A 27,293-nucleotide genomic window follows, 5' to 3' on the forward strand; every position below is an offset into this window, starting at 1 on the left:
TCTATATCTATTACAATTATTATAAACCCAAAACCTACTTAAAAAAATCACACATATAAGGCTCTGCTTGCTGTTGAACTGATGCTGAACTGTATGTTAGTGATCAGTAGATTCACCAAGCGTCAATCAAAACAAGTTCAAACCATAGCGCACGCTCGACCCTGATTGGTTGCAATAGCACCAGCACGAGCATTGCAAGCCTCCCGCTTTCCGCTAGCTAGCATTCCGCGCACAGCACAAATCATCTCTGAGACATACAGGCATTTTTTGTAATGATCTTTTATTTATTTGGAATAATAATAAATGAAAATGATTTTCGGCTAAAAGGGATTATCAAATGTTCCGTGTAAGAAGCCTGCGATATCATGCTCTGTTTTTTTTTCTCATTTATTGATTATGACACACTCTGTGGCTGATAAGGGATAAGCGCGATATTTCCGGTTTTATAGGAAGAGTTTGTCGTGACAGGAGTTGCAGTATGGTTTTCCCCCCTGCTCCTTGAACACCCCCTGAGAGAGCTGACGCAGACAGAATGCGCACACGAAGTGCTCGGGGTGAAAGCGGCGTCCCATGGCGGACATGCAGCGGCCCGTGATGGGGGTGTTACACGTGGCGCACAGCGTCCCTGTCCTCGTGTGGTAGTGCTGAGAACACAGGGGACGACCGTCCAGCTCCAGGAAACAGCCATCTGTGAATGGCTTTAGGCAGTCCTGAGAGAGAGAGAGAGAGAGAGAGAGAGAGAGAGAGAGAGAGAGAGCATTATGCATTCTCAAGCAATATGATGACAGAGAAAGAGTGATGTCAGAAAAAAGGAAGAGAAAGAAAGGAAGTACAAAACCTTGATCATGGCTATGAAACCAGGGTGAACCCAAAGTTTTACCACATACTTCCACAATTATTCATGCTCAACCCGGTCAAAAGCCTTTTACTGTTCTAGGAAAATAAGACCAGTCTTTAAGCCCAATAGCCCAAGACTTCCAAAATGTCAAGAATTAGGCATATGTTGTCAAATATCCCCCTCCCAGGCACACAGTACGTCTGGTCATGGTGAATGATCTGCTCCATCACCTTCGTCAGTCCAGAGGCTAATGCTTTTGACAGCATCTTGCAGTCAGTGCACAGTAGGTAGGATCAGGTCTCCCTTTTTTGGCAGCAGGGTCAGGACGGCTCTCCTACAGCTCATAGGAAGCTGACCTCCCTTCTCAATGTCCTTTAGGACCTCCAGCCCCTTCTGCCCTATCATTGCAGAGAATGCCCTGAAAAACTTGACTCCTGAAGCTCAGCCAGTGTCAGCTCCCTGTCCAACTCTCTGGCCACTGACCCTGAGAGCTTTGGCAGGTCATTGAGGAAGCTTTTCTCCACCTCCTGTGCCCCTGACCTCGCACTGCTATACAGCTTCGAGTAGAAGCTGACTATCTGTTCGCGAATTTCAGTGGGCTTTGACACGAGATCCCCTGATTCTGTTCGCACAGCATGCACGAATCCTTTCTGTCTATTCTTTTGTTCTAAAATGAAGAAAAACTTAGAAGGAGCATCCATCTCAGTGATGCTTTTAAAGCATGAGCGGACCAGCGCCCCCTGTACTGCAGTGTCCAACAGGTCGTTCATTTTTGCTTTTTTATTTTTGAGGGCTTCAATATGCCCTCGATAGTTCCACTATTTCTATCTGCAGAGCTTCCAGAGATCTGGCAATGTCTCTTGTGTCATTGAGAGCGTACTGTTGACAGAATTCTTTTATTTGTGCTTTCGTTACATCCCACCACTGCTGTAGGGAGTTAAAACGTGCCTTCTCCAGTCTAAAACAAAAAAAAAAAAAAAAATAAGACTCTCTAAAATTAGCATCTTTTAAAAGTGCAGTGTTAAAATGCCAGTAGGCACTCTTAGGTTTTATATTCTTTTTACTGATGGTGCACTGAACCATGCAGTGATCAGAGATGCCTACTGGACCCACATGTGCTGTCTCTGTTTCTTGTTTCTTGTTTCTCCATATGTTCATATGAGATCGTGGGCCTATACCAACTCCCACAGTCGCTTACGGAATGCTACATGAGGTTCTGCATGGTTCCTGACGATATATTTTCCATCAGCAGCATTACTGACATCACTGTGGTTTCATGCAGCATAACCACATCAATGTAGGAGGAGGATAAAGAAGAGAATACAGGAAGGGAGGAAGAGAAGAGAGGGCAAATGAAGATACAAATATGGACAGTAAGAGGGTGAGGGACAGAGAGAAAAATAAACAAAAGAGAGAGAGGAGAGAGAGGACATGAACAAGCAGGAATATGAAGACAGGTACAAAGGGAAAGCAAAAGAAAGACAGCAACACCAAGTCAAAGTGCAACTTATAATAAAGTTTGTGTGTGTGTGTGTGTGTGTGTGTGTGTGTCTGTGTCTGTGTGTGTGTGTGTGTCTCACACTGCAGACGAAGCAATCAGGGTGCCAGGTGCCGTTCGCTGCTGAGAGGTAGTTCTCTCTGACCGACTCCCCGCAGCCTGAACACTTCGGAGCAAACAGCATGTAAAAATCTTTAGGGCAGTACGGCTTCCCTTCAGACTCCATAAAACCTACACACACACACACACAAGGGCATAACAATAAATACACAAGACCAGGGAGCAACACACACACACACACGTCCTCGTCCTTACCCTCGGTTCCGAACCGCTCTCCACAGTGACTGCAGAAGAAATGTTCTGGGTGCCAGGTGCGATCCATTGCCGTCAGGATGTTCTTTTATAAAACACACACGCTTTAACTACTCACTTAAAATGTAAATGATGATAAGTAAGTTTATTTAACAAATCTGAACACACACCTGGTGTAATGTGTTAATAAGGGGGTGTACAGTGTAATGTACACTGTATGTGTGTGTGTGTGTGTGTGTGTGTGTGTGTGTGTGTGTTACCTGTAGAATGGGGCCCTGACAGTATGCACAACGTGGGGAGTACATGTTCTCGTAATCCACCTTGCAGTACGGGATCCCCTCCCTCTCAAAGAACCCTTTACCACCAAGTTCCTCTTTACAAACCACACACACAAAGTGCTCAGGGTGCCACACCTTCCCCAGAGCCGTGATGATCTACACACACACACACACACACACACACACACACACACACACACGGGGCTCCAGTAACAATCAAGTGCTTACACTTACAGAAAACAACATGCACAGTGCCCACACATCTGCCCCAATGCCTACACCTGGCGAATCTGACCAGCCTGCCCTCAGAGCTGTGCATAAATACCCTGCCACCCCTGACCACACTGACTTACAGTTCTTTCTTTCTTTCTTTCTTTCTTTACTTTTGTTCTTTCTTTCTATAGAGCTTTCTTTACTTTTCCTACTTACTGTACTTCCTTTCTTAGCACAACATAGTGTCTGTCTGTTTGTCTCACTGACCTTCCCAGCGATACACTTCCCACAGGAAGCACAGTGTCCCTTGGCTGCAGTCTGCACTCCCATCTTCTCCATATCTGAGCTCAGCGTTCCTAGCAGGTTGTCAATGGTGTCGATGTTCTTGGACAGGTTCTTTGATGCGTTCCCCTCTGCTGGATCTTTCTCCCCATTGGTTCCTGCGGTTTCTTTCTTATCTTCCAGCTTTGTGTCTTTTTCAGCCATCTGCTCTGATACCTTGTAAGCGGATTATTTTTTTTAAATAATGCAAGATAATGCATAACAAACACAATTTTGAGAGCAATTAAATATTATGTTTCGTGCACAATAATAGTGAGCCTGTGCTGCCCTCTGCTGATGAGTGCTAAGACTCACCTCCAGGTTCAGCCCCAGCAGCTCGTTCATAATGGAGTCCAGCTCTCGAGTGGCCGTCCCTGGACTCATCACCTCAGCCGAGACTGGAGCAGGCAGCTGACTGAGGATGGAGAGAACTTATTAGAGAGATGATTTTAACCATCGTTTACAAAACCTGGTCACCTGGTTACGTAGGTGTCTGCGTAATGAATAACAGGATTTATAGCAAAGCAAATCAACAGGTTTATACTAATAAATATAAACCTTATTACTGAGTAATTGTTGATACTTTTACAGATGTTCTACAGTAATGTAATTTGCAAATCTCATTAAACCATAATTTATCCGTTATTTTAGGGTTTAAAAAAAAAAAAAAAAAGGTCATTTTGAATTTGATGGCTGCAACACATCTCAAAAAAGTTGGGAAGGGGCAAGAAAAGTCTGGAAAAAGTCAGATTCGAGAGGCAGAGTCTCCCAGAAGTAAAGATGGGTGGAGCTTAACTAATACGTGAAAGATTGCGTCTACAAATTGTGGAAGAATTTAGAATATTGGTTTTAACATAAAATTGCAAAACAGTTCAATATCTCATTGTTTACAGCACACAATTTCATCAAAAGTTTCAAAGAATCTCAAAAAATCTCTGAACACATGAGACAAGGGACAATATTGGATGTTCCAATGTTGGAAGGCGGCACTGCTTTTAAAACAGTCATGATTCTTTTTTGCATAACTTCATAGTAAAAGTGTCTGGGTGCTGAACTGGCCTGTCTGCAGTCTAGACCATCCACCATTTGAAATCATAAAAATAAAACAAAAAATACAACAAAGGACACCCAGAACTGTAGTGATTGCAGATAGAATCCAGTATCAGACATATATAGGGCAACATTTCCCTTCCAAATCATCAGCAACTGGTCTCCTCAGTTCTCAGATGCATATACGGACAGAAGACGTGATGTTACACAGTAGTAAACATGGGGCCCTTAAAATAGTATGTATTCTCAGTTTAAAGGTCTGAAATGTTTTTTTTTTTGTTGTTGTTGCCTGGATTTATAAGAATTGCAGATCATTACATTCTGTTTTTATTTACATTACATTTTGCACAGTGTTCCAACTTTTTGAGAATTGGCGTTGGATAAAAAGTATAGCGTTTATAGAATCATCCACACACAATTCAATTTACTGACTTGCACCTTCTATTAAAAAGGAATGGAAACTAATTTGGGGGCTGGGAGAACAATATGGTAACCAGTATACACTATACAGACAAAGGTTTGTGGACACCTGACCATATGATTGTATTGTGTGTGGGGTTTTTTACATCCCATTCCACATTTCGTCCACATTCACTGTCCTAATAACCTCCACTCTTCTGGGAGATGTTCCACTAGAATCTAAAGTGTGCTTGTAGAGATTTTTGCTTATAGTTACTGTTGTTATAGTTCAGTAACACTGCTTCAGTAACATAGACTCTGCTTCGTGCTCACCAGCCTGTCATTTATGCTTCCTATAAAAGCACATTATGGAATATTTCATTCCAAAATAGAAGTCTTACCTGTAGACATCTTTCTCAGAGCTTTGTCCCGATGTCACGGTATTCCCTGAGGACTGTATCACAGTGCTTAAAATGAGAATTATGCTCTGCTACAGCACTCAAAGGTACTAATGTTTATAATAATATTTTAATAACATTATAATAACGTTTCAAATGTATGCAAATTTATTCTGAATTTGTAATGTCGGGTGTGTGGGTGTATGTTCATGTGTATGTGAGCTTACCTGTGCAGGCAGGTTCAGGGTGAGCTTTTTATCCGAGTCATTCTTCATGGAGTTTGCAGCCAACTCCTCCAACAGCATATCTGTATACATACATCAATACATAGAAGATCATGTATATATTAATTTATTCATTTATTCATATGCATGAAGATTTAAGAATGATAGACATTTTCTGTCCAGAAAACAGAAGGCTGTGAAGGTCAAAAATTCACCACTCACACACACACACACACACACACACACACACACACACACACACACACACACACTCACACACACATGCTTAAAGTTTTAACCTGGTTATTAAACAGTAATAAAAATGAAAATGAAATAAAACTCAAAACAGACTCAAATAAATTTTCCTTTTGTTGCTGTTCAACAGACTAGGAAAATCTCAAAAACACACAGAATTGGACAGTGAATGACTGGAAGAAAGTTTGTAAGATGTTGAACAGGTGATGTGATCAGACTGCCTCACCCTCACAGTCAAACATGGAGGTGGAAGCTTAATGGTTTGGGGTTGATTTGGAGCAGGGACGTTTGGAGACTTATTCTGGAAAATGAAAGGAATCCTGAACCAACATGGCTCCCATTCCATATATAACATTTTTCAACATTATACAACTCCATCTGGACTGCAGCTTATTTAAACCGACTTCACCATATGACAAGACAATGAAGTGTTATTCAAAAACTGGAGTGATATCTATAATGGAACGTCCTGCCTGGTCACCGCACTTAAATCCTAGTGAACTGCTCTGGAATAATCTGGATCACAAGAAAGAAATCTGGTGATCAACTAGTGAAGAACACCATTAGTTTTACAAGAGGCATAGCAAAGTATTTAAGATGAAAGTTTGAAGAAACTAATTATCCCGATGCCGAGAGTGCGTAAAGCTGTTCTACATGCGAAGGAAGGATTTTTAATGAAAATAAAGTGAACATCTGGACATTTTTGTTTGGTCAAAATCAAAGTTGTGGCATAGAAAACAAAAAATCCATGCGTGTCTCGCTCACAAACAGAAACTCCATCTATAAATCTTACATAAACTTCTCATCATAGCTCATAACCTTTAATACAGTTTTGATAGTTCAGATCTTCTGCAATACCTAGAAGTCCTAAAGAAATGGGCTGTTACAATAGAAACCGTAATAAACAAAATGTGTTGAACGGTTGATTGTAACAGCGAAAAACTGCACACACGCTCTGCGGTACACATCCGGTTGTGCTGATTGCATCTTCTCCATTACTAGAGGAAGTGAATCAGTTGGTTTACACTGCTACCACAGAAACATGTGAAACTAACTCAATCAAACGAACAAAACCCAGTTTTGCTGAACGCGATGAAGCTGCAAGAAATGCACACTGCGCTCGCTCACTTCCTCGTTCCGTGGGACGAAAAAAGAGAAGTCAGAAAATGAAAATAGGGATGTTTCACTGATGTGATAAAAAAAATGTTTACTGTTTTTCTCACTCTGTTAAAAGTCGAATAGCAACATCATTCACAGCAGGAAAAAAGGCAAGTGTAAAGATCTGAGCAACTTTGATTAGGGTCAAATTATGTCTAGACGACTGGGTCTGTGATTACAGTATACGATTTTATGATGATGATTTTAGCGTACATGAGATGAATGAGAATATGACCAAGATAGGGAAAAAATTTAACCTTTCTGAACCTTTCATTGATGAGCATATACAATACAATTTCTGAAAATGGATGAACAACCTAGAAATTAACAATCACAAGTACAGTACATCAAAAGTGTGCCATACAGAAGAAATTCAGCCTTGTGTATTTTTAATCATTGTAATCCAAAGTGCAGTTTATATCAGGAAATTCTTTCGTGCATGGTGATATCACAGTATACACAAAAACAATAAAGGTAATAAAAAAAGCTATTTAATTAAATAACGAATGAAATTCAATTAAATAAGATTAAATACAAAGAAATGTAATTCTAAAAATAAAGAATCAAAGAAAATATTGAAAACTAAAAATGTATTTAATTAAATTGAAATCGGTGAATTGAGCACAAATTAATTCACAAATGTTAAATAATAAAATGATTCATTAAAAAATCTAAATAAATATTGTAGCTAAATAAAATAATTGAATGAAATAAAATCAAAGGTCAATTTATTGTCTCAAATCTGATCCAGAAAGAGAGACCATGCGTGTACATAGAGCATTATAATCGGTTTAAAAGTCCAATCTGAATAAAAATGCTCCATGTAAACAGCTCAATCGGAAAAACCGAAGAAACCGAAGAAACCGAAAAAATTCTGCCATGTTAAACCGATTAATGCTGTTGACTAATTGCTTGAGACACAAAATGCGCTTCCTCAAACCTACGTGCGATTTCGAAATGCCTCCTGTTCACCTGGCATCAGATCTCGTATCCGTTTATTCCCTTGCAGAATTTCTAGACGTAGATTTTTACTGTGCTCTAGTAAACAATAAATTAATTTGCCACAACACGGTTTTCCGTACAGCTTCCGAGTTTGTATAAAACAGCCGTGACATGCATAATCAGGGGAATTGGATTTCTGACGATCCCTTCTTCTGGGGCCATAAATCCCTCTACCAGTCTACAGAAAACCTGTGAATGATCGGCGACTCATTCCAGGTCACTGAATGTCAGCAACCCGCTACCCACTAGTCCTCACTAAAGACCTTCATCCACATGCTTCTCTGAGGATGGAGGAGTGGGATTCAGACGCTCCTTAGAAATGCACAACCACCAAAAAGCTCAGCTTCCCGCACCCGTTTTTTCCTCACGTCTTTCAGCGGTAGTATGTCTACATATTCACACTGTTGCTTGATTAAGAGCAACATTTGGTAAATAAAGTGATCTATCTAATCCCAGATTTTGGCATTTCGTTCGACTCCGTAACAAATGGAAGACTGGAAAAGTATTTGCACTGTAATTTGTGTCTGATTGATATTTATACACTGTTACATTTTGAATGTACTCCTGTGATTATTGTGTGAGAGCTGCAGATGTGTTTAAAGCTGTTGCCCCCCTCCGTGAGCTTCAGTTTCAGAAAGGAAAAATGTGCTACTGGTATGAAACATCCATCGAGACCTCAGCTAATTTGCACATCTTATATTTTGGTTAAAGGTCAAGTGCTGGGTTTGTTGATATTAATGTTAGAAACGTTAGAAAAGCGAATTGGGACGTGATTCATGCAGTGCTTCATGATTCTTCTATGTACATTATATGTACCAAAGTATTTAAACACATGACCTTTCCAGCCATGTGTATTCTTTTCCATAGTGTTATGGCAATTTTTGGAGGCACGCAATTGTATAACAGGCCTCTGGATGTGGGAGCAGGAAAATTTCCCTTCACTTGTCCTAGGAATCCCAAACCTTTTCCAGCATGAACATGCCCCAGTGCAAAAGCCAGCTTCATAAAGATCTTCTGCTTTGAATCCAATTGAAGACCTTTTGGAATGAAGTTTCATGGTTTTATTCTGACTGTAAGTGTATTTATTTTGCCTTCTAATACTAAATCGGTTTAATATGTTGTTGTGCACCGTATCAACTAATGAGCATCACTTTTTACGAGATTTAAAGCCTATTAATTGAAAAAGCGTTAATACTATCATCTTCTAATTATTATTCTTTCAGCTGCTCCCATTAGGGGCACCACAGTAGATCATCTGTCTCCATACCCCCCTGTCCTCTACATCTGCCTCTTTCAAACCAACTACCTGCATGTCTTCCCTCACCACATCCATAAACCTCCTCCTTGGTCTTCTCTTTTCCTCCTTCCTGGTGGCTCCATCCTCAGCATTCTCCTACTGATAAAACTCTTGTCCCTCCTCTGCACATGTCCAAACCATCTCAATCTCACCTCCCTCACCTTGTCCCCAAAACGTCCTACATGCTCTGTCCCTCTAATAAACTCATCTCTAATCCTGTCCATCGTCATCGCTCCCAACGAAAATCTCAACATCTTCAGCTCTGCTACCTCCAGCTCCACCTCCTGTCTTTTACTCAAGTCAAGGCGAGTCGTATTCGGAGCGTGGGATGTATTTTCAGGACCTCTGGTCTAAAGGAACATCTTTCCAGAAGAGTGGAGGTTATTAAAACAGAAAATGGAGACTCACTGTGGAATTTGATGTTGAAAAAAGCACATAACTCTCTAATGGTCAGGTGTCCAAGAACTTTTGTCCATATAGATCTGATTTGAGATCTGACTGCATTATTCAGAGCCCTGAAAAGAAATTCCAGCTCTATATAACGATTTAGATTTCTGTTGTGTTTGTACCATTTACAGAATAAGCAATGCAAATGTGATTTGGATTTCGATTCAACACTGCATTTGTGTAGCAATGTCTCAGGATGGAAAAGACGCAGGCTTATAACGACTTATATGGTCTGCGTCTATCCTACCAAAACATAAAAAATGAACACGAAAAATAAAAATAAAAAGCCGTTAGCGACTTACCGAGCTCCTCCATGGCAGCGTGAATGTGATTTAATTTTGTTACATACAGCGTAAACCACTGAAACTGTAAGTTCCTCTTCCTGTCAAATTCTTTCAAGTTTTCAACCCTCACATCTTTACGCAACTTCCTGTTTCCACAGTATATACCGTTAAAATTCATACCTCATTCTCCTCCAGGCCCCCCATTTTGTTTGAGGTTCTCTGGATTTCTGTGGGTTTCTCTATTTTAGCTGGGTTCCTCTAGGTTCCTTTGGTTCTCATCAGATGCTCAGGTTTCCACTTGAGCCTCTATTTTCCTTCTGATTTTCCTCAGTTTGCTCAGGGTTCTCTGGTTTCCTCTGGGTTATTTGTTTTCCTTCAAGTTATTTGGATTGCTTAGGGTTCTCTGGTTTAATCCTGATTTTCTGATTTACCTCAGAGGTTTCAAGTTGCTCAGAGTTTTCTGGTTTTCTCTTAATTCTTTGTTTTCCTCCTCTGGTTTTCCTCCTGGTTTCTCCAGGTTTCTTCAGGGTTCTCTAGTTTTCTTTGTGTATATTTGATTTTCTCCAGGTTCAACTGTTTCCTCTCACATATGCTGTTTGTTAGATATCTCTAAATTGCCCTCAGAATAGAAAGTGTGAAAGGGTGAATGATGTACAGAATGTATTTCTGCCTTACAATTACAGTGTTCTTGGGATACAATAACCCCTGATACACAGATGATCGTAATCAGAAAAAAAGTACTTACAAATGAAGATAAATCTATCTATCTATCTATCTATCTATCTATCTATCTATCTATCTATCTATCTATCTATCTAACTGTCTGTCTGTCTAGATGCCTGTCTAGATGCCTGTCTATCTATCTATCTATCTATCTATCTATCTATCTATCTATCTATCTATCTATCTATCTATCTATCTATCTATCTATCTATCTAATCATCACTTTTGCATCCACGAACCATCAAAACACAAGAATGTAATGTGTGTCTCTCCAAACGACTACATTTCCCATGAAGCATTGTTTCCACCACACACTTCCTGCTTTACGGGCTTTTGGAGGTTATTCTCACTTCCATGACGCGCATTATTAACAAAATATATATAAAATCGTTTGCTTTTTCCACCCTGGATTTCACTGATACTGTTGTGAACGCTTTTTTCGTCGTTATCATGTTTTTATAGTTTACTGAAGGACGCGTGCTTAAAAGGGCAACGGAGAGGAGCTGGTGGGGCCCACTCTGAACAAAAAGTCGTGTATGAACAGGTATATGTTTACCTATTTAAATTAGCATGGACTTTTCATCTCGTGTCGGTATATCGGCGTTATTTAAGTGTTATCTTGCATTTATTTCACAATTTATTGCGAGGTAAATGAAAAAGAATGGAAATGGCTTACGCTAAATTTACGTACTGAACAGTGTGCAAATATCCGGACATCTATACTACGTAGTACTTCAGTATGCAGGGCTGGAACGTCGCCATGGCAACTTGTGCCCATGTGACCTCTCTATTCCAGCATACCGCTAGAAAGCAATTTTTCTATTCTAGTGGTATCTTGCTAACGATATATTTGAAGTTTTTAAATTTTTTTTTTTTTACCCAAAACTAAAGTATTTAATGACTAAATCATGGCAGTAATAAAACTAGCCACTTGCTTTCAAAAACAGCACCTATATCAACAGGGTTGCCAGATTGTGTGACTCCTCCCAATGAGTGACACTTTTCTTAGTTCCATACAGGATTTTAGCTCCAACTAAACGTTCCTTTAGTTCTCATCAGATGCTCAGGTTTCCACTTGAGTCTCTTTTTTCCTTAGTTTCCTCTGGGTTATTTGTTTTGCACTGAGTTATTTGGATTGCTCAGGGTTCTCTGGTTTTCCTTGATTTTCTGATTTACCTCAGAGGTTTCAAGTTGCTCAGGTTTTTCTGCTTAATTTTTTGTTTTTCTCCTCTGGTTTTCCTCCTGGTTCCTCCAGGTTTCTTCAGGGTTCTCTAGTTTTCTTTGTGTATATTTGATTTTCTCCAGGTTCAACTGTTTCCTCCCACATATGCTGTTTGTTAGATATCTCTAAATTTCCCTAAGGATAGAATGTGTGAGAGGGTGAATGATTTACAGAATGTATCTCTGCCTTACAATTACAGTGTTCTTGGGATACATTAACGACCTGATACACCGATGATCGAAATCAGGAAAAAGTGCTTACAGATGAAGATATATCTATTTATCCATCCATCCATCATCCATCTAACTTTTGCATTCATGAACCATCAAAACACAAGGATGTAATGTGTGTCAGGATTCCACTCAGTTGTCTGGTTTCCTCTAAATCTCTGATTTCCTTCAGGGTTCTCTGGTTTCTTTTAGGTTCTCTACTTTCACCTGGGCTTTCAGATTTCCCTCAGGTTTTTCTTTCGAGTTCTGTTTTCTTCTGGTTCCTTTGGTTTCCTTTTAGTTTTAGTTTTGTTTTTTTGAATTCTCAGGTTGTCCTCAGGTTTTTAGTTTGTTCAGGGTCCTCTGATGTCTTTCAGGGTTTCTGGTTCCTCTTAGTTATTTGTTTTCGTTTGGGTCAATTGGGTTTTCACTGAGTTGTCTGGTTTTCTCTGAATTCTTTGATTTCATCCAGGTTTTCTCATTTCCTCCCCAACACACTGTTTTACAATCTTTTTAGTCGAATAACCAAATAACTTTTAAAACTTAGTCTAATTTAGTCTAATGCAAATTGAATCTCTATTTGTTAATGATTTGGCCACAATGTTAGCACTTAGGGTGCCCTGAGGTTTTGCTTTAAATGGTTAAAGAGTTGTTTTTCCAAATTTCTTTCCAAATAGCTATAGATTTATTTCTATTAGTTTTTTCCTCTTCTTATATTGGTAGAAGAATGCTGAGGATGGAGCCACCAGGTAGGAGGAAAAGAGGAAGGCCAAGGAGGAGGTTCATGGATGTGGTGAGGGAAGACATGCAGGTAGTTGGTGTAAAAGAGGCAGATGTAGAGGACAGGGTGGTATGGAGACGGATGATCCGCTGTGGCGACCCCTAATGGGAGCAGCCGAAAGAAGAAGAAGAAGAAGAAGAAGAAGAAGTTTTTTCCTCTTCTCTTATATGGCATGGTGGGCCAACTCAAAAGATCACCTTAGTCCAACTTTATCTCATGAGCCTTAATTAAGCATCTCAGGCAGAAAACAGAAGGCTGAGGTCCGAGTACCGATCCCTGATCCCTGAGAACCACTGTACTGTTAATGTTGAGTTCTTAAAAATAAAAATGTCCTAAGGCCAAGAATTATAATATTTAATCTTTGTTTTCCCGTGATCATGACTTCATTTTCTAGGGATCTCAACATAACTAGTCATTTTCTTGTGATCACAACATAATTTTCTCGTGATCTCGACATAACAGATGTTGTTTTCTCGTTATCACAACTCCGGGTTGCCAAATACACAGAAAATGTAAGTACTGATCACGAGGAAACTAAGTTTGTTATATCAAGATCACGAGAAAATTCGTGATAACGAGAAAACAACTCGTTATGTCGAGATCATCTGACAAACTTGTGATGATGAGAAAACTAGAAAGGAAAATATATTATAATGTTCTTAGGTCTTCTGTATAAAAAAATCTAATCACCCAAAGTAATTATTATTATTCTCAGTAAGAAAGAATATCAATTTGAAAATACTTTCTTTTTATGCTTTATTCTTTATGCTTTATTCACATTCCTGTACCCAGAGCATCTGTTCGTTCTTTTCGCCATGGCGGCAAATAAAGAGGCTCAGCGCAGGCAGAGGCGTCGAGAGCTGGATGCTCGGAGGAGTAAACTCCGTGTGCGACTCGGCTCGTGGCCAGATGACTGGAGTACACTGAAGGACCGACTGGGATTCTCTCTGCACTCAGAGCTGGCTCAGTTTCTGATCAACGCGTAATATATATATAATATATATATAATATATACTTTTGCATGCAACTTCTCTTTTATAAATTCTGTCAATTCTGTGACAGACAGTCACAAAAAAGTTTGTTCAATAACATTTGAATTCGATGCACCATGAATATTTCTATAAATATATTTTTTTTAGAAATAACTGGGTGGTTAGACGAGTAGACACCTGTGACCACCGTGAAGTTTTTTTTTCTACTGCAGCAATTTGTCTAACCATTCTTACCGAATTAGATTGTTTTTATCGGTTTATGGTTACGTTTCATGTTGTAGAACGTACACTTACGTTATAGCAGCTACATTTATGGCATTTGTGATACTGGTTCATTAGGACTCAGATTAAGAATAGCATCAGTCTGAAACTTTGTTAGGAGAGAATATAGTTAGAAAGCAGGTTTTTTTCCCATTCATTTACTAATGAAAGTGATGCTGGAGGATCTTTGGACATGGTTTTAAGGTAGAGACTCAGCTGTTTGGATGTGAATTGGAAATTATTTCCATAAATGTTTTTCTGGGTTTACTGGTGGAAATTGGGCTACTGTTGGCCAAAGGAGGAGAAGAAGAGGATGAAGACATCTACAGAGACAGCAGGAAAAGGAGAAGTGTAGGAGAGTGGAGGTTCGGGTTGGTACTTTAAATGATGGTACTATGACTGGTAAAGGGAGAGAGGTAGCTGATATGATGGAGAGTAGAAAGGTAGATATTTTGTGTGTTCATGAGATAAAGTGGAAGGGCGTGAGGCCAGGAACATTGGAGGTGGGTTTAAACTGTTCTATTATGGTGTGGATGGAATGAGAAATGGTGTAGGGGTGATTCTGAAGGAAGAGTACAGTAAGAGTGTAGTGGAGGTGAAGCGAGTATCCTATAGGGTGATGAACGTGAAGCTGGAGGTTGAAGAGCTGATGATAAATGTCATCAGTGCTTATGCTTCACAAGTGGGTTGTTAGATGGAGGAGAAGGAAAAATTCTGGAGTGAGTTAGATGAAGTGGTGGAGAGTGAACCTAAGAATGAACGATTGGTGATTGGGTCAGAGAGCATTAGAAGAAAGAGGTTGGAGAAACAGAATTGTGATCGACAGAGTGATGAGAAAAGTAGGCAGGAGTACAAGGAGATTCAGCAGCAGGTAAGGAGGGATGGGGCGAAAGCCAAGGAAAAGGCATATAAGGATCTGTATGAGAAGTTGGACACTAATGGAGAAAAGGATTTGTAGCGATTGGCCAGGCAGAGGAACCGAGCTGGGAAGGATGTGCTGCAAGTTAGAGCAATAAAGGATGGAGATGGAAATGTGTTGACTAGTGAGGAGAGAGTGTTGAGAAGGTGGAGGGAGTATTTTGAGCAGCTGATGAACGAGGAAAATGAAAGAGAGAGAAGGTTGGATGATGTGGAGATGGTGAAGCAGAAAGTAGATAGGATTAGTAAGGAGGAAGTGAGAGCAGCAATTAAGAGGATGAAAAGTGGAAAGTCGGTTGGACCAGAGAAGTACAGTGGTGTAAAAAAAGTGTGATTTCCTGATTTCTTTTTTTTTTCCGCATGTTTGTGACAATTTAAGGTTTCAGATCATTAAACATTTAAATATTAGTAAAAGATAACAAAAGTGAACACAACATGCAGTTTTTAAATAAAGGTTTTTATTATTGAGGGTAAAGCAAAATTCAAAACTACATGGCCCTGTGTGGAAAAAGTGTGGTCTAAATCTGTGGTTTATCACACCTGAGTTGAATTTCTCTCGCTACACCCAGGCCTGATTGCTGCCACACCTGTTCGCAATCAAGAAATCTCTTAAATAGGACCTGGCTGACAAAGTGAAGTAGAGCAAAAGATCATCAAAAGCTAGACATCATGCAGAGCTCCAAAGAAATTCAGGAACAAATGAGAAAGAAAGTAATTGAGATCTATCAGTCTGGAAAAGGTTATAAAGCCGTTTCTAAAGCTTTGGGACTCCAGCGAACCACAGTGAGAGCCATTATTCACACATGGCAAAAACATGGAACAGTGGAGAACCTTCCCAGGAGTGGCCGGCCGACCAAAATGACCCAAAGAGCACAGCAATGACTCATCCAAGAGGTCACAAAAGACCCCACGACAACATCCAGATATCTGCAGGCCTCACTTGCCTCAGTTAAGGTCGGTTTTCATGACTCCACCATAAGAAAGAGACGGCAAAAATGGTCTGCATGGTAGAGTTCCAAGACCAAAACCGCTTCTGAGCAAAAAGAACATAAACGCTCATCTCAGTTTTGATGATCCCCAAGACTTTTGGGAAAATACTTTGTGGACTGACGAGACTACTGTTGATCTATTTAAAGCTGTGTGTCCCATTACGTCTGGCGTAAAAGTAACACCGCATTTCAGAAAAAGACCATCATACCAACAGTAAAATATGGTGGTGGTAGTGTGATGGTCTGGGGCTGTTCTGCTGCTTCAGGTCCTGGAAAAACTTGCTGTGATAAATGGAACCATGAATTCTGCTGTTTACCAAAAAGATCCTGAAGGAGAATGTCCAGCCATCTGTTTGTGACCTGAAGCTGAAGTGAACTTGGGTTCTGCAGCAGGACAATGATCCAAAGCACACCAGCAAGTCCACCTCTGAATGGCTGAAGAAAAACAAAATGAAGACTTTGGAGTGGCCTAGTCAAAGTCCTGACCTGAATCCTATTGAGATGCTGTGGCATGACCTTAAAAAGGAGGTTCCTGCTCGAAAACCCTCCAATGTGGCTCAATTACAACAATTCTGCATAAATGAGTGGACCAAAATTCTTCCACAGTGCAGTAACAGATTTACTGCAAGTTATCACAAACGCTTGATTGCGGTTGTTGCTGCTAAGGGCGGCCCAACCAGTTATTAAGTTAAGGGGGCAAGCACTTTTTAAACAGGGCCATGTAGTTTTGGATTTTGTTTTCCCTTAATAATAAAAACCTTCATTTAAAAACTGCATGTTGTGTTCACTTGTGTTATCTTTTACCAATATAAAAATTTGTTTAATGATCTGAAAGTGTGACGAACATGCAAAAATTAAGAAATCAGGAAGGGGGCAAACACTTTTTCACACCACTGTATGTATGGGTGGTGCAGGACATGTATGAGGACAGTGTGACAGCAGTGAAGTGTGCAGTAGGAACGACAGACTGGTTAAAGGTGGGGTTTGGACTGCATCAAGGATCAGCTCTGAGCCCTTTCCTGGTTGCAGTGGTGATGGACAGGTTGACGGACGAGGTCAGACAGGAGTCTCCATGGACTATGATGTTTGCGGACGATATAGTGATTTGTGAATAGAGTAGGGAGCAGGTTGAGAAGAGCCTGGAGAGGTGGAGAGACATGCTGGAGAGAAGGGGAATGAAAGTCAGAAGGAGTAAAACAGAGTACATGTGTGTGAATGAGAGGGAGGGCAGTGGAGTGGTGCGGTTGCAGGGAGAAGAGGTGGAAAGGGTGGAGGAGTTCAGGTAGCTGAGGTCAACAGTGCAAAGTAATGGAGAGTGTGTTAGAGAAGTGAAGAAAAGAGTGCAGGCAGGGTGGAGTGGGTGGAGAAGAGTGATAGCAGGAGTGATTTGTGATAGAAGAGTATGTTTGAGAGTGAAAGGGAAAGTTTATAGGACTGTGGTGAGACAGTGGCATTGAGTAAAAGACAGGAGGTGGAGCTGGAGGTAGCAGAGCTGAAGATGTTGAGGTTTTCGTTGGGAGTGACGACGATGGACAGGATTAGAAATGAGTTTATTAGAGGGACAGCGCATGTAGGACGTTTTGGAGACACGAAGGGAGTTGTGATTAAAATGGTTTGGACATGTGCAGAGGAGGGACATGGGGTATATCAGTAGGATAATGCTAAGGATGGAGCCACCAGGAAGGAGGAAAAGAGGAAGACCAAGGAGGAGGTTTATGGATGTGGTGAGGGAAGAATGCAGGTTGGGTTGGAAGAGGCAGATATAGAGGACAGGGGGGGTATGAAGGCAGATGATCCGCTGCGTCCTGAAAGCGTTCATGTTCCAGAGAACCGCTGCTACAAAGCAGTGACATTGGAGACTCCTTCCATGTTTTTAAATTTGCATACATTTGCATAAACGTGTCATATGGCTCAGTGTATTTGGTGGATTTCATTCATAATTCCTTGTTTGTTTGTTTTTCAACAGTTACTCCTGTAAAGTGTGCAGCAGATGCTCAGGTACTGTACAGACGATTCTGCCTTTTGTAAAGATTCAAACTTTTTTTAGCAAACAAAGGGAACACTTAAACAGAAGAACCTTAAAACTTTTAAGGACCTCTTAAGAAACCAGCTCAGAATTCTGGTAATTATCTCTTTGTCTGCATCATGAAGGTGACGGTGATGGAAAGGAAGGAATCTCTGTAACTGTGGCCTCTCTGGAGCAGCTGATCCTCCTGGTCCACAGTCACGGGCAGCAGTGTCCTCAAACCCCGAGCCTGCAGTCTGACCCACATAGACAGGAAGTGAAGGAGAGATTGCTGGAGGAATTTCCTGAAACTTCCGTGTGGTCACGTGAAGCAGAAACTTGTCTTACATACACCTGCGGAGGTGGACACACGTTCACCTGGCATCCGATACACACAGGGGAGGACAATAACGGAGAGAAGCGCGAACAAGGAAGCACCGCTCCTTCAGGACAGAGGAAGAACAAGAAAAGACAGAGGAAAGGAGTGAAACGGGAGGAGGAGTGCAGGACGAGAAGCAGGAGGAGAGCAAGAGGAAGATTGGTCTCGGATAGAAACGAGGTGGATCGAGTCTGCCTGTCAGCCTCAGAAGGAAACGAGGAAGAAGGTAAAGCGCAAGGTCTCAGTTCAGATTAGTTTTTTTGTAACTTCCTTATAATTTCTTTGAATCGTGACCTTTCTGAAGCTCTCTTAGAATATTGCAGCAATGCGGCACAGCATGAACAGGAAGCAGCTCCACAGGAAGGAAGCGATGCAGCGCTTCTCGACTTGTCACCAAAGTTCAGGTAGACATTCGACGAAAAGTTCAACTCTTTAGTCTTGGGATCGAAAATACGCAGGGGAAAAAAAGGTTAAATACATCAGGCATGTCAAGTTCTCCAAAATATATTAAACTGATATGAATATTATCATATGAATAATATCATATAGAATCTGTAGGAACCTTCGGTACACAGTGCACATTGAGCTGAAACGGGTGTCGTGATTTGGCATTTATTTTTGCTTATGTCTATCAGTCTGTCTGTCTGTCTATCTGTATATTTATTCATACATTCATTCATTTACTTGTCTATTAAAATGTCTGTCTGTCTGTCTGTCATCAATATATCATCTCTCTCTCTCTCTTTCTCTCTCTCTCAGTCTTCCGCTCTCTGTCTGTCTATCTGTCTGTCTGTCTGTCTAAGTCTTTAACTATCTATCTCCCTATTTGTCTAGGTGTCTGTCTATTACCTGTCTCTGTCTGTCTGTCTGTCTGTCTATTTATCTGTCTGACTGTGAGCCTTTATCTATTTATTTGTCTCTGTATCTGTCTGTCATTGTCTCTCTGTCTGTGAGTCTTTAACTATCAATCTCTCTCTCTCTCTCTCTCTCTCTCTCTCTCTCTCTCTCTCTCTCTCTCTGTATGTGTATCTGGTTGTCTGTCTGTCTGTCTAATTATTAAAAGAATGTCTGTCTGTCTGTCTGTGAGTCTTTAACTATCAATCTTTCTCTCTCTCTCTCTCTCTCTCTCTCTCTCTCTCTCTCTATCTGTTTGTCTGTCTGTGTATCTGGTTGTCTGTCTGTCTGTCTGTCTGTCTAATTATTAAAAATAATATTATCTGTCTTTATTTCTCTGAATATTTGTTACTTTAGTTGTTTACATTTTGTATTTGTTTGTTTGTTTGTTTGTCTTCCTTCTGATTACGCTGGAGTTTTTACATGTTATTCTTATTTTTACCATATTGCTAAATAACCAGCTTTAAGACGAATAACTGAATAATTCATAAGGGCTTTAAATCTCTTTAACTCAAGATTTTGATTTTGAGTTAAGATTTTGGTGCTAAGCTGCAGGTAAAGGACGAGAGAAATCTTTCTGACCCTTACAGGGATGTTGTACAAGATGCAGTACCAAACTCAACCACGAGGGAGCGCAAGAGGAAAGGGGATGCTCTGCAGACGGGTGAAAGTGAGGAGTCGAGGAGGAAAACGAGAGCTTCAGAGAAAGACGAGCTCTTACATATGAGCAGAAGGAGGAAGAGGTTTGTCCTGGAGAAAGATTTGTAGCAAAATAACGCTGTATGACCAAAAGTATTGGGACACCCGACTTTTTCAACTATATGTGGTTTTTAAATAGTTACCACAAAGTTGGAGGCACACGATTGTATAAGACATCTTTGGATGCATTTGTTAGCATGAAAATTTCCCTTTACTTATAATAGGAGACTCCTTTTGGATGAGTTTTTCATGCTGACCGCACCCCAGGTTTCCTCACCTCACCTACATCAGTATCTGACTTTACTAACACCCTTGTATCTCCACAAGCACACTCCAAAATTTAGCGGAACATCTTCCCAGAAGAGTGGAGGTTTTATAACAGCCAGTGGGGACGAAAATGTAGAATGAGATACTCAAAAAGCACATATCTTACTGTCAGGTGTCCACAAACTTTTGTTCATATAGTGTATTTCTTTAACTCCTTGTACCTTTTATTAGGAATTATGGTGGTAACTATGGATGATCTTTTCACATTATTGACATAAAATCGCTTTTTGTAGAAAACCAGCCCCGAAGCTCCTTTTGCCCTGCCAGTTTGATGGCTGCTGGAAAATATTCTCCAGCCGTCAGTACCTCAACGTGAGTATTGTTCAGGAATCTTTTCCATGAAGTAGATCTCCATCAATGATGGAGTGACCTGATGATGTCACTACTTGCATATAACAGTACGTGTTTTGTTCTTCTTACTGTATGAGGTACAACAATGGAATTTGATTCAATTTTATTTATTACTATGGACATTGTCCCAAAGCAACTTGACAGAATTAAAAACGAGGAAGTCAGGAAGGTATAAAAATGGGGGTACTACACGCAGCTGTAAATGACTAGCGTGTCCTATTACTGATGAGTGGTTTGACGGCCCTCGTAGATTTCAAATACAAATTTTAACTATAAAACTCTCTCTAATGGGCGACCCAGTGGTGACGGTGCTGAGGAAAAACTCCCTGAGATGATATGAGAAAGAACCCTCGAGAGGATCCAGACTCTAAAGGGAATCTCATCCGCATCAAGTGGCACCGAAAGTCCTTTCATTACACTTCTATCATTGTTGAGGTTATCAGCTGTTCACTGATGGACACTTGAGTACAAAACTATTTTGAATTAATCCCAGTCAAAACTCATCTTTATGGCTCTTGAATTAATCTCTGTATGGTAACCTTATCATCATCACCTGGATCATCCTCAGCTGTAGTAAAGAGTTTCCAATTGAAGAGAACTCCATCTAGAAGTAGGGCATCAGGAAAAATCATTTGACCTTTTCCAAGGGCGACTTGCAGTTATTTCAGTTATTTAGCTGAGCTGTTAAGGGCCTTGATCAAAGACACAGCAGTGGCAGCTTGGTGGTACTGGGATTTGAACCCATGATCAGAAGTCCAATAGAGTGTAACGGTAGGCAAAATTCACGGTTCGGTTCGTTTCTCAGGTTTTAAGGCACTGTTCGGTTCAATTTACATTTTCAAAACAATAAATAAAATGCCTGCTTGGTTAAATAATATATAAAATTCAGTTTTATAAGAACTTTATAAAAATTCAATGGAATAAATCGTAGTAGTAAAAGATGCACCATGCAGATGCACTCAGACACATCCTGGGGTCATTGGGTGTTTCGTGTCTTTCAACATCAGAAACCTTCATCTAGGCCAGTGGTCCCCAAACCCCGGGCCGCGGACCGGCACCGGTCCGTGGGTCAATTGATACCGTGCCGCACAGAAAGAATACATAACTTACATTATTACCGTTTTAATTATTATCTGATTCTGAAAGATGTTTCATTTTGGAAAATAACCGGATTTTCTCCTCCACATCTGTCTATGAGTCACTGCATGTCAAGATGCCTCGGCCACGTCTTATCTCCATCCGCTACCTTCTTAAAGGGGCTGCTCCGGCCGCTAACACATAATACATTACTGCTCAATTCAATTCTTGATGGCTGGTCCGTGAAAATATTGTCTGACATTATTCCGGTCCGTGGAGCAAAAACGGTTGGGGACTGCTGGTCTAGGCGACCCAGCTGGGGTTGATCAGACCCCGGCCTGTGTCCCAGTAGTGATTGCCCACCGTTCTGCCCTCTTAATCCAAAGCCATCTAGTGGCTTTCTCTGCGGCTTCAGCTTGGTTTTAATTGCCTGTGAACCAGTGACCGCCCTGCAAAACCTCTGCAGCCCACCTCCAGTTTTTCAGTCCTGCCTTCTGCACTCTTCAACTAGCTCTTGGTACTTAGCCCACTTGCTCTTGTTGGCCAAGTCCATGCGCTCTTCCTAATGCACAGTGCGCTCTAATAAAATCAGTTGCTTGGTGGAATCTGAGACAATAATCATGTCTGGACAAAGCTTTGTGGATGTTATTATGGTAGGGATCTTCAGCCGTTTATCAAGATACACCTCCAATTGCCAGTCTGAAGCGGTAGTGAGGAGACCAGACTTTACTCTGGGTTGTGGGTGGGCCTTCTCTCTGGCTCTAAGAAACGTAATGGTCTTTGGCTTGTGGTGGCTCTTGTTGGCATTAATGGCTATGGCTAAGTACTAGGCAACTGCCTTAGGCACATTGTGATGCCAACGAAAGCGCCCGTCTCCAAGGGCTTTCAGGCAGCTGCTAAGGAGATGTTTTAGGGATCCCCTTCCTAAACAAAGAAGACAGGAATGATTCTCACTTTTGCCCCAGACCCAGAGGTTTGCAAGACTCGGTTAGACAACATAGAAGGTTTGGACTAAAAACTTGATACGATGGAAATCTGCTTTCCAGATATCAGCCCAGGCGATTTTACGTTGCCGAACATTGAACATCTAGTCCAAGCTCCTTGCTGTTCCAATCCCACCATCCTAGCTCTTGCTTCCTCCATGCCTGCCCACACGTCCTTCTAAACAAGATTTTGACCTTTCTTTCTTGAGCATTGTCACTTCTCACAACCGAGAAGGCAAAACCTGCACACCTGTTGCAATGGACTCCACCAGTGACTTGTGACTCAGCCACTTCTAGCGATTTTTCTGCGCTCCATTTCCTGCCTGTGTGCACCTGTATGCCAGCTGCTGCCACCTTGGGATCCCTAGACTTTCTCTATTGCCATACTTTCCGTGTTCTTGACACCATGAACCCTTAAGTAAGGCTGCTAATCGGGAGTTGCAGAATATTACTGGTGCCATATAAAGCAACATTACTCATGCTTCGTGGTAAACCAAGCCACCTTCGCAGGTATCTGCTTATCCTTCTCTCTGGGGACTCAATCGTTGCTATAGGCACTATACACCAGCAAAGGCCACAGAATCTGGGGCAGGATACTATACTGATCAATCCAGGACTTGATTAACTCCTTAATCAAATTAATGCAATACACTTTTTATTTTATTGATTAAATGAATAATCACTTAAATAGGAACAAATTAAATTGATTAAATAAATGGAAAAAATTACTTGAATAGTTTACATTTATTTAGACCCCATTTGGGTAATACAGATGTGTGTGTGCGTTTTACATTTAATATTTAATTTTCTAAAGATATGTTTACATAACTGTTTTACATATTTCAGCATATTAACTTTAACAAATGCCTTCATTCCTTCCACCCTTCATACATTCACTCCCTCGATATGCGGAATTGTCAGGATTTTCTCTATTTAAGGGAAATTCTTGAAGCTATATATACAACGAATCCACATCGCTAGACTGTCAAAAACATTGGCGATGGCAGTAAGTGGCAGCGATTTCGCACCACAAATCATAATTCGCCGCACTACAAATCGTATTTCCAGTGCAGAGTGAGTAGCCACAGTGACACTGCGCTAACTCTAGTTTATTTTTTATACCCCTTGCATTGTTGTCTATGTTTGCAAGTTTGATAATAAAACCCCCCACCCCACCTTCTTCCGCAGGTAAAAACAGGATTGAATTCGTCCCCTAAAATGTTCAGTACAAATATATGTAACATTACACCCTTATATATCCACTGAAATACAACTTCCACAGGTCTAGAAAAAATAATGGGACAGGATACTTTTGGTACCTCAGGACATTTGTGTATCTCTCTCTCTCTCTCTCTCTCTCTCTCTCTCTCTCTCTCTCTCTCTCTCTCTCTCTCTCTCTCTCTCTCTTTCTCTCTCATCCCTAGATTATGGATTGAAAAAGTGCTTTGTCATTCTTTAATGAAGTAAAATTGCTCACTGGTTTGTTGCTGTAATAAAAGAAGAATTGAAACCATCAGGACATGCTGTTATCGGAAAATAGAATCAACATCTGGTGAAAACAGTATCTCCGCTTCGTCACACTACGCCAGCAGTGATTATTTATCCACAGTAGCGTAACACAAGAGTGTTTTATTCCTTGCACAATATACATCAGTGTGCAGTGCAATTGGTAATATTCTAATCTGAGTAAACTAATGTGTAAACTAAAACTCACCTCACCTACATCAGTACCTGACACTACTAATAACCTTGTGGATGAATGACCACAAATCTTCTCGTAAATCTAGTGGAACGTCTTTCCAGAAGAGTAGAGGTTATTATAACAGTAAATGTGAACAGTGTGGAATGAAGTAGATCAAAAGACTAATGTTATGGTCAAGCCTTTTTCCATGTAGTGAAGGTCTCCTAGATCTTTACTTACATTTTTATAATTAAGTCCATTCTAAAGAACGCTGGTTCTTTTAATTTGGTCGAAATATAGAAGGACTTTTCCTGGAGTGGTGGTTACTTTTATTCAAGCACAGAAACTTTTTCCCTGTACGAAGGGTTTATTAAATAATCAATAATCTGCATGACGTTTGTCTCCGTTCAGCACCACATGAAGTACCAGCACATCCAGCAGAAGACCTTCACTTGTTCTGATCCTTCTTGTGGAAAATCGTTCAACTTTAAGAAGCACCTCAAAGAACACGAGAAGCTGCACAGTGGTGAGTAACCAGAAGGTTGTGAGGTCAAATCCTCCAGGATTTTCAGCTTTGAGTCATGGTCCTTAACCCTTCGCTCAGCTTTATACTAGAACTCGGGTTTAGTCCTGTGGATATTTTAGATAAAAATTTAACTTCAGACAATTTTAGAGGGTTTTTTTTATTTTCATATAACACACAAACGTGTATGGTCATAATCAGCTTTAAATGAGAAATCACAATCTTGGTATAGCAGATTACATTTACATCAAAATTGTGTATTATTATTATTATTATTATTATTATTATTATTATTATTGTTTGTCTATTAAATCAAATGGACCTTTTTATTTATTTTATTTATTTTTTTACACCAACTGACATTCTGCAATGTTTCATATATTATTTATACGAATTAATAAGTCAGTAATATTTATTTAATAAGTATGCTGTAGTTAAAAATTTCACATTCAGAGTGACACATATTGATGTTTTCTGCTTGTGTTGGAATTCTTCTGAGGGGGAAATGAGATCAGAGCTATCGAACAGGGTCAGAAGATCAAGCTAGTGTGTAGTAAAGGCTGTATGTCAAATGTTATGTTAAGTGCGTGTGTATGCGTGTGTGTGTGTGTGTGTGTGTGTGTGTGTGTGTGTGTGTGTGTGTGTGTGTTAGATCAGAGAGACTACATCTGTGAGTTCTGTGCTCGTGCCTTCCGCACCAGCAGTAACCTGAGCATCCATCGCAGAATCCACACGGGAGAGAAACCACTGCAGTAAGAATCCTCACACACACACACACACACACACGTGACACACAGGCACGCATGATTGAATTATTATAAAAAAAAGGGCAGTTTCAATGAAAGGGAAAGTGTAATGGTGTGTTGGTAAGTCTCCTTAAAGGAGGTGTGGCCTCTAAACCTTTCAGTAAAGGAGGTGTGGCCTCTTTTTCGTCTCAGCGAAGGGGTGTGACCTCTATTGTTTTTACCACTCTCAGTGAAGGGGGTGTGGCCTCTTTTTTTTTTACAGTCTCAGTGAAGGAGGTGTGGCCTCTGTTTTTTCTTCAGTCTTAGTGAAAGGGGTGTGGCCTCTGTTTTTCCAGTGTCAGTGAAGGAGGTGTGGCCTCTTTTAGTTTCAGTCTTTGTAAATGGGGTGTGGCCTCAGTCTTGGTCAGTCTCATTGAGGGAAGTGTGGCATCTGTTATCAATCTCAGTAAAGGCGGCATGGCTTTTGAGCTTCTCAGTCTTAGTAAAGGGGGTGTGGCCTATATGTTTTTAGTCTTAGTGAATGAAGTGTGTGTATGTGTGTGTTTACTTGTGTAAAGTAAATGTGTCCCTCACATTCTCGTGTGTGTGTGTGTGTTTCCCCCCAGGTGCGAGATGTGTGGCTTCACCTGTCGTCAGAAGGCCTCTCTGAACTGGCACATGCGTAAACACAATGCTGAGAGCAGCTACCGGTTTGCGTGCGAGATCTGCGGCCGGCGTTTCGAGAAGAGGGACAACGTAACCGCTCATCGGAGTAAAAGTCACCCGGGTCACGTGACCTCTGATTTTACTACCATGACAACAAACTTTGACCTACAAGAGGATGCCGTTAGAGTCAAATCAATATCAAATGCCCAAACTGTGATTAATGCCTGACTCTTTATCAGCAATACTAACATTGGTGTTGCCTTTTAAGGCAAGTAGGCAGAGATAATCCCAAATCAAAGTCCACTAAACCTATTTTATCCTAAAATCAAATTTATTTCAACATGTACGAGGTGGTATAAAAAAGAGCTCGGTGTGCACGTGGTCAGAATAGCACCATTTACGCAGCTCCAGATGTACACAGGACTTATGAAGGTCAGTGCTCCCTGTGACTGTGCGTGCAGCTCTCTTGGCATGTTACAAAATTAGTCTCGATACCACCTCATACAGAATTGTTTATGCAACGATTATAATAGGTTTAAATATGGCAAACCAGGACAAGACTTCACCTCCGGACTTAAAGACACCCAAAGCCCTCACTATCTTATTGCAATCAACATACCATGGACAGCACCTCGGACAGCATAGCGTTACATGCTCCACCCTAAACCAACATGCTATTAGCTCAATGGTTAAGGCTTTGGGTTACTGATCAGAAGATCAGAAGTTCAAGCTGCCACTGCTGGGCCCTTTAACAAGACCCTTAACCCTCTCTGATTCCAGATTTTGACTCCAGATGTGAAGAAAGCACTTTTCTGTAATGTACATTTGACAAATAAATGCATCTTTCTGTCTATTCTTCTAGTCTTTTGAACCTAATATGTGGTCAGATGTTTATGAAGCCCTGACCATAACAT

General features: G+C 40.7%; 2 protein-coding genes across 7 annotated transcripts; one reads left to right on the forward strand and one right to left on the reverse strand.

The window, feature by feature from the left end:
* Nucleotides 1-263: 263 nt before the first annotated feature.
* Nucleotides 264-10,082, reverse strand: lpxn (leupaxin). Its single transcript, XM_046871411.1, has 9 exons — nt 9,993-10,082; nt 5,535-5,614; nt 5,311-5,363; nt 3,776-3,875; nt 3,407-3,637; nt 2,909-3,082; nt 2,652-2,733; nt 2,419-2,567; nt 264-710 (listed from the first exon to the last, which is right to left on the reverse strand). The coding sequence occupies exons 1-9, from the start codon at nt 10,003-10,005 to the stop codon at nt 444-446; spliced, it is 1,149 nt and encodes a 382-aa protein (XP_046727367.1). The 5' UTR covers nt 10,006-10,082; the 3' UTR covers nt 264-443.
* On the forward strand, nt 7,659-27,232 carry znf692 (zinc finger protein 692). 6 transcript variants are annotated; one of them, XM_046871407.1, is made up of 11 exons: nt 7,660-9,018; nt 11,160-11,241; nt 13,702-13,891; nt 18,036-18,067; nt 18,221-18,679; nt 18,758-18,857; nt 19,938-20,090; nt 20,607-20,685; nt 24,877-24,991; nt 25,641-25,740; nt 26,340-27,232. In XM_046871407.1, exons 3-11 carry the CDS (start codon nt 13,725-13,727, stop codon nt 26,605-26,607), a joined length of 1,473 nt encoding a protein of 490 aa, XP_046727363.1. In that variant the 5' UTR covers nt 7,660-9,018; nt 11,160-11,241; nt 13,702-13,724; the 3' UTR covers nt 26,608-27,232. The 6 variants fall into 6 exon arrangements, with proteins under 6 accessions (XP_046727365.1, XP_046727363.1, XP_046727362.1 ...); XM_046871406.1 differs by lacking the exon at nt 7,660-9,018 and adding an exon at nt 11,002-11,036; XM_046871409.1 differs by lacking the exon at nt 11,160-11,241 and having other exon boundaries at nt 7,659-9,018.
* The last annotated feature ends 61 nt before the right edge of the window (nt 27,233-27,293 follow it).

Source organism: Silurus meridionalis, chromosome 17 (assembly GCF_014805685.1).
Source record: "Silurus meridionalis isolate SWU-2019-XX chromosome 17, ASM1480568v1, whole genome shotgun sequence".
Lineage (NCBI taxonomy): Eukaryota > Metazoa > Chordata > Actinopteri > Siluriformes > Siluridae > Silurus > Silurus meridionalis.